Below are 7,686 nucleotides of genomic sequence, written 5' to 3' on the forward strand. Positions count from 1 at the left end.
TTACAAAGGAACACGAGCAAGCTCAAGAAAAACTTAGATCTATTTAGGAAGATGAGCTATACCTCCTTTGTGCAATCTTCTTCTCCAACTTAGCAAAGCTTGAAGCTCAGTTCTTCATGGCAATGACAGCTCTTTCTCCAGCTCATTCATCCCATGACACCAGCTTGCAAGCTCTAACTTAGTCAGAAACCAAAATTTGGATTCAAAGGAGAATGACCAATTTCTTCAAGAAACCATACTCTTGAGGAAATCAATCTTGAATCTGACCTAAATATATATGAGAGAGTGTTGATCTAGCAAGATGAGGATTTCATATTTCAAATGCAGTTTTCAAAAAGAAACATTTTGGAAAACTCAAAGATGAAAAATATGAAGGTTACACTTGAGGAAGAAGAGAAAGTTTACAAAGAAACTTTCCAAAACTTGCCTACAAAAGTGATAGCTACCAAATGAGGAATTCCTTGGCTTTTACCAAAAATTCCTAGGTCAGAATAGACACATGGCAGCTGAGAAATTCGTAGAAAAAGATAAAAAAATGGTTAAGCCCCAACTGGAAACAGTAAGCTGGAAAACCGAATTGAAACAAAGGTTGGCTAGTCATACGAATGCAAGATGACTAGTTATACAAAGAAAAGATGACTATTCATAATCTTCAGAAATTTAATGAATGCAATGTAGTGTAATGCAGAGTTTACCTTTGTCAAACACATTGTTTTCCATCATAATGTAGGCAGATAAGAACACCTAGAGAAGTAATTCTTAATCTAAACTTAGAGCTTGGGAAACTACAATGATTGTCTTATTACAAAATTGTCAAGGGAAGCCAAAAGAAAAAACTCAAAATGCATACATTAACATGATCGAAAATGAGTTTTAATGTAGGTAATAAACTTTTAAGATAAATAATGAGCCTGAAAAGATTGCAAGCTTTTTGAGAGAGTAATGTATTGTGAATTATTGGGCCATTTATTGCAATATCAGAAAAGTCATGTGTATTGGATGATTATGGCTGATTGATATTCATTCATTTCGTATGCTACTTACTTTGATATTAAAGTCAATGTTGATCCTGCGTTGTGGCTGCTGCAGATTGGCAATCTCGGGCTTCTGCTTCTATGGCATATTCTACACCTTTTTGTCAGCATATGGTACTTTCTATTGGGTTTAGCTTATGTTCTTCAAAGCTATCTTATTTCTGGTGGAGTACTCGAGCTACAAAGCCCTTAATTTGGGCAAGCTACGTTACCTGGCAATTGTGATAGAAAGTGAAGAAGCTTACCAAACATCAAAAGTAATTGAGCTGCTGCAGTGGCTAGAAGCTATTGGTGTGAAGCGTGTGTGCCTCTATGATACAGAAGGTAATGGTGGTTTGCTATCCTGATTGATGTCAGACGCTTTCTACTATTGGTATGCAACAATGTAACATATGTATTTAAATCTTGTACAATTATTTGACTTTTCTGATGACCAGGAGTGTTGAAGAAATCAAAAGAAGCCATCTTGAATAAACTGAGAAATGCAAGCGAATTTAAGGTGTTGTCTTCTGTCCCTACAGTAAAGTTACTTTCTGGTTCTACAATTCTCCACCATAAATTAACTAATTAGCATACTGGGAAGCAGTTCAGGCCGTCACGATCAATCTTCCCTTCTAGGTGTATCTAGAATTCAGGATTGTGTTGAGACCAACAGAGTTTTCTTTTGATACCAATACCAAGCAATTGCCTTTAATTTTTGTTTTATATTTTTAATATGACTCCTATATAAAGCATACATTGGTAGTCCACCACTAGATTACTGACGTAGGGCGAGTGAGGTTTAAGTTTATGCAAAGTAGTATTTTTTTCTATAATTATATAGATCTGATAAATGATTTGTGCCTTTCACAATGGACAGTTATGCATTATTTATGATGCCAAAGTGTATACCCAACTTAACATCCATGCTGTGCAGGCTTATGAAGATTTAGACGATCAAAACCACATGGCTCTGGAAATTTTGTCATTTTCTGATGGAAAAGAAGCTGTAACCAAAGCAGCTAACTTACTTTTTGTGAAGTATTTGAAGTTGGCCAAATCAGTTGGAGATCATGAAGAGAAAATCTTTACAGAACCTAACATGGATGAGGCACTAAAAGCTATTTGTATGTTCTACGGTCAGATGCTCAATTGCCTACAATAAGGGTTACCTGCACAATTCAATTTGACCTTACAGGTGTTTATGGTAATATGCTTTCAGGTTGTAGAGGGCCAGACCCTGAAAGCATATTCTACCTGGAAAGGATACAAAAGGGCTATGAAGAGTAATCCTAAGATAACTTCATCAGTGATATTCTTGACTAAGACGAATGAGGTTTTAAAACAAATCTTATTTTGACAGACATGGGCTTTGAGAATTTCAAAGTTTAATTGGAGTGACTTTCCTGAAGCAGTACTTAGCGATTCAGACTTATTGTTTGGACCTGGAGAGAAGACTCGGTTGACAGGAAGACTTTGAAAAAACTACAGAATAAAAAGCAAACTTCAAACATAAAGAAGATGACCAGTGACTTTGAACTGCAGAGAAGCAAACCACTCAATCTCCAGTTCCCTTCCAAAAGTCATCCTCTTATTTTTCCAGAAGTGGTTGTCACCTTTTTATTGTTGAATCCAAATATAATAGCATCACCAATCCAGTCACAATTGCAAAGTCATATTTTCCTCCAAATTGTCATTTTGTGCCTCAAGCTCCTTACAAATCCCTCAAATATTATAGGGATATCCTTCATGAGACCCAGTCAATCGAAATTAAGCCCATCAAAGATCGTAATATATATATACAGTCATGATCTCTTGGACTACAAGGGTCCAAGAGATTTGTGGTCACTCACCGTTGGATGTAAATTCAACGGTTCACTCACTCTTACACTCCTTTTAAGAAACTTTTTTGAACCATTGGATTAATATCCAACGGTGGGTGACCACAATCTCTTGGACTCCTGTGGTCCAAGAGATCGGGACTATATATATATAGGTTATTAAGCGTGCTATAGTTTAGGGAATCTGTTGTTAGGTGAAAAAAGTATTGGTTCATTAAATTCAACGGCAAATGGTGTAATTTGTTATTAAAAATAGGGGCTAGTTAAATGGTGTGTTTATTAATTAGGAATTGAATTCTACTTATGAAGGATTTCTGTGTTCACTTCACATCAAGTAATTAAAAAGTAAGTGGGATCCATACAAAATTAGGAATTGAATTCCTGATTTTGGAGTAATTCAAATCTTGGGTGGGAGGTAATATTTTAATTCACAGAGAAGTAACCTATTATGAATTCATCTTTTTTATCCATTATATCCTCACACAAATTTAAAATTTAAAATTTGCCATCTACTTTAACCTAACAACAAGGACATTTTAGTAATGAGTACCATTCATACCCCAATTCCATATGGTGTAGTAAACAACTTCAACGGGAATCCAGAATTTAACTCTCCTCAATCCATATGGTTTAGTAAACAACTTCAATAGGAATCGTGAATCTAATTCTTCTTAATCCAACTCCTCCTCAACTCCCCCTCAATTTATTTATGATGTATTGTATGAGAACTGTAATTCGTAATAAAAGAACTGTCCTTTGTCCTTGATATGAACTCAAACTTGTTGTACTAGTTGTTTTACATTAATAATATTTTATCGCTTATCATTAAAAAAAAAAAACAAGAGAAAAGGTATATATGTAATTGTTTTCCCAATAACATGAATGCTGGTTGGGTGTCAATATCAATTATTGTTATAGGTCCTTGGTGAGCTATTAATGAGAATATTCTCATTATTGCTTTTGACACAACAAAAAAAATATCACAAAGGGTAGGCACATTATAAAATCCTTTCCAATAAAAATATATAAAATATATAAAATATGTTTTCTCCATTGCGTAGAAAACATTTATACTCAAATAAATTTAATTATTGTAAATGGATTTATCCGTACGCCGGGGTTGGTGTTCTTTTGGGATACAAATTCTGGTTTCTGTTAGCAGGGCCAATCCAGGATTGGATATGGAGGATATGGATTTATCCAAATAAATGAGGGACTCAAATGGTAAAACGTTCTCGAGGGGTTAACTTATCCAAGCGGATCATAAGAAGTAAATACATTTTATCTTTACATAGCAGCCACCTCATGCTAACACTCTCAAAATCAATGTGGATGGTGCTTGGAAGCCAGGGACCACAGCGAGGGTGGCGTTGGTCTGGTTGTAAGACTCCAGCGGCAAATTTGTGGTGGGTTGTGGGATTAAAATGGATAATGCATTCTATGCGCTATAAGTTTGTGGCGGGTTATGGTGTTAAAGTGGATAATGTATTCTCTGAGTCATAAGTGGAGGCTTTGACTGCAATAACATGTACAATATTGGCAATGGAAACGGGTTTGAAACTGATGCTCTCTAGGTCACTTGATAAAGTATTACTCATATTCGTCATACTGACAATCCTGATTTTATTTTATTTTCGATGTATTATATTTGTATAAGGATTGTAATTCATGATTCAGAAACCGTCCTTAGCCCTTAATATGAAATCAAACTCCTTGTACTAGTTGTTTCACGTCAGTAATATTTTATTGCCTATCATAAAAAAACAAAAGATAAGGTATATATATGTAATTTTTTTCCCAATAACATGAATGATGGTTGGGTGTCAATATCAATTATTGTTATAGGTCCTTGTTGAGCTATTAATGAGAATAAAAAAGTCCACTTTTCCAATAGAGAAAGAGAGTGATTCCTCTATTGCTTTTGAAAGAACAAAAAAAAAAAAAAACACATTAGAAAATCCTTTCGAATAAAAAGATATAAAATTTATTTTCTCCATTACATAGAAAACATTTTTACTAAAATAAAAAGAAGAGTATTTAAATCCTACTAGTCATAATAAAAATCCCTAGTAAACCCTAGTGGACTGGACTTTAAATCCTAGTTGACTTGACTTTTGTTTTCGTCACCATCGCCTTGCTTGCTCTGCCTGAGCACGGCATTCGCCTTTTTCCACCTGTGATATTTACCAAACAGCACCTCCGTCTCTTCAAGGGTTCTTCCCCTGGTTTCGGGGAGCAACATATAAAAGAAGACCCAACTCAACGCAGCAATCCCTGCGTAGAGAAAGAAGGCCCCACCAATCGTAATGGTCTTGTATAGTGAGAGAAAAGTCATGGATATGACGCCACTTGTCGCCCTGTTCACGGCCACTCCCATACTAACTCCTTGCGCGCGTAGCTTCAGCGGGAAGATCTCAGAGCTATAAACCCATGTTATGGGCCCCAACCACCATGGTGATGCACAATGCGATGGCCCACGGGACCGTGTCGCGGTGATGATCGATGATCGTGAGACCCACCCCGAGGCATACGAGCGAAAATATCATCCCAGCCACGCTGGACAAAAGCAACCAGCGCCGCCCGAACCGATCAAGGAAAAACGTGGCGACCAAGATGGCAATGGTCTTGACAAATCCAACGCCCACGGTTGCAAGGAGCCTCTGGTCGTAAGATTTGAGCCCCGCCTTCTCGAAGATCCTGGGGCTGTACAGGACGACAGAGTCTATGCCCGAAGCTTGTTCGAAGAAGTGGATGCCGAGGGCTGCGATCAAAATGTGGCGCACGGCTGGCGTCGGGTGCAAGATCAAGTCTTTCCATACGCCTTCACCATGGCTTTTCTTCGAGACCGGAACAACGTCGTCGTCTAGCTCTTTGGCGATGCCTGCGGCTTCTTTGATGTCGTCTAGCCTCAACTGGGCCTCTTCCTTGGAGGCTGAGGTTTTGTCGAGGACGCGCTTGGCGTCCCCAAGTCGCCCCTGCATGACGAGCCAACGCGGCGACTCTGGCACGGCTAAGACGCCGATGGCGAGAATAATGGCTGGAAGGGCGCCGATGCCGAGCATGAACCTCCAATAGAGGTGAGCTGGGAGCTTGGAGAAGGCGTAGTTGGAGACATACCCCAATAATATGCCAATATTGACGAACACCTGTAAATATTTATCCAAATAAATCAAATAAATTAGTATAAATTCTACACCTATAAACCACAGAAAGTCATATAACACTTGCCAAAAAAACACATACAACCCGTTCACCTCATCTATTTAATAAATCTTACGTTGTCAAAAGTTGTTTCCAACCACATCCACATCCAAAAGTACAAAATCAAAATCAAACAAAGGGTATATGGTGGGGAGAACTGGATAAACATCATCACAGGTATCAAAAGCTGTTTCACATGATGTCTCCAAAAGTGCTTCCCAGATTGTGAAATGTGATGATATCACAATTGAGGAAACAAACACTTCCTACTTTTGTTTCACATGAAACCAGCTTAGTTTTGTTTCGGGCTCAAAAACAAAAAACAAAAGGTAAATAAACAAACAAGGAAAGAAAACAAACCTCAGGGAAAGATGTGAGGAAGCCACGGGACAAAGTCGGAGCGATCTCGGCGGTGTAGACCGGAGAAATCATGAGACCGTAGCCAACACCGATTCCAGCAACGAACCGGCCGAACATAAGGAAGGTGTAGCCCTGGGCGACGCCCATGAGGATAGCTCCGACCGAGAAGATGGCTCCGGAGAGGAAGGCGGTGTACCGGCGCCCGATCCAATCGGAGGTTCTGCCGGCCAAGGCGGAGCCGAGGACAGAATAGATGTTCAATGTGCCGGTAAGTATTTGAATCTGGACGTCGTTGATTTTGAGGTCATCTTGGATGAAGAGGTTCGCCCCACTCATCACACCAATATCTGTAAACAAAAGTGACCACGCTCAGTTCATACACTCCAAAACCAACAATTTTTTCTTGCAAAATTAAGATTAAAAAAGTAAGAGAAAACGATTTCGAGTGCTAATAGGATAATTACCGTAGCCCAGTAAAATTGATGTCGTGCAAGCCATAAGGGAGCAGGCAATGGCGAATTTGTTTCTCTTGGGTTTCTGTGGCGGATCAAAGTCTTCAGCGATCGGGTCAGCCATCTCGATCTAGAGAGAGAGAGAGAGAGAGAGAGAGAGAGAGAGAGAGAGAGAGAGAGAAGTATCAGAGAGCGAGCAGCGACAGGGAGAGAGTGAGAGAGGAATAGAATATAATTCATTCAATATATAAGCAAACTCTTTCTTAAAGTAGTATTAGTTATTGTAAGGGGATTTATCCGTATGCCATGAAAAATGCAATTGCAGAAGTCTTTCCTGAAAAGTTCCTGAAAAGTTCCTAGTAAAAGACTAGGCATCGATTGTGCTTGTGGCATATAATGAAGAAAGTTCCTGAAAAGTTGAAAAGTTACAAGAAATATGAGTCCATTGACTCGTTATGAATTTGAAGAGCGTTGGGTTGAGATGATTGCCAAATACGGGTTGCATAATAATGATTGGTTAAACAGCATATATAAAGAGAGACATCATTGGGTGCCAATATTTGTAAAAAATCATTTTTTGGCAGGAATGTCTACCACACAACGTAGTGAGAGTATGAATGCATTTTTTGAAAATAAAAGAGAGGTTAGCAAATAAAAGAGCTACAACTTATACAAGTGATGTCTTTTGTCAAGATGTCTTACATATTTTACTTGAAATTTTTGTAGATACCTGCACAAAGTGATGTCTTTTGTCATACTGATGCTCCACCAATTTGTGAAAGTGATAACTTGGTTGGAACACAAGAGAGCAATAATGCT

At 38.4% G+C, this 7,686-nt stretch overlaps 1 protein-coding gene and 1 pseudogene across 2 annotated transcripts; one reads left to right on the forward strand and one right to left on the reverse strand.

The window, feature by feature from the left end:
* Positions 1,172–2,303, forward strand: LOC18768152 (dehydrodolichyl diphosphate synthase complex subunit NUS1). The gene is made up of 4 exons (XM_020571023.1): positions 1,172–1,358; positions 1,472–1,533; positions 1,951–2,140; positions 2,236–2,303. Exons 1-4 carry the CDS (start codon positions 1,172–1,174, stop codon positions 2,301–2,303), a joined length of 507 nt encoding a protein of 168 aa, XP_020426612.1.
* LOC18768204 lies at positions 4,813–7,143 on the reverse strand (annotated as a pseudogene). Its single transcript, XR_002272809.1, has 3 exons — positions 6,880–7,143; positions 6,416–6,762; positions 4,813–6,000 (listed from the first exon to the last, which is right to left on the reverse strand). The product of XR_002272809.1 is annotated as a polyol transporter 5 (transcript).

This window comes from Prunus persica, chromosome G8 (assembly GCF_000346465.2).
Source record: "Prunus persica cultivar Lovell chromosome G8, Prunus_persica_NCBIv2, whole genome shotgun sequence".
NCBI lineage: Eukaryota > Viridiplantae > Streptophyta > Magnoliopsida > Rosales > Rosaceae > Prunus > Prunus persica.

What these genes read in the sequence shown, in the direction of transcription:
- LOC18768152 (XM_020571023.1), top strand. Translation starts at nt 1,172, where the DNA reads ATGTTCTTCAAAGCTATCTTATTTCTGGTGGAGTACTCGAGCTACAAA. An exon ending in GAAATGCAAGCGAATTTAAG is followed by an intron (nt 1,534 to 1,950) that starts GTGTTGTCTTCT and finishes CATGCTGTGCAG; the next exon opens with GCTTATGAAGATTTAGACGA. An exon ending in TGAGGCACTAAAAGCTATTT is followed by an intron (nt 2,141 to 2,235) that starts GTATGTTCTACG and finishes ATATGCTTTCAG; the next exon opens with GTTGTAGAGGGCCAGACCCT.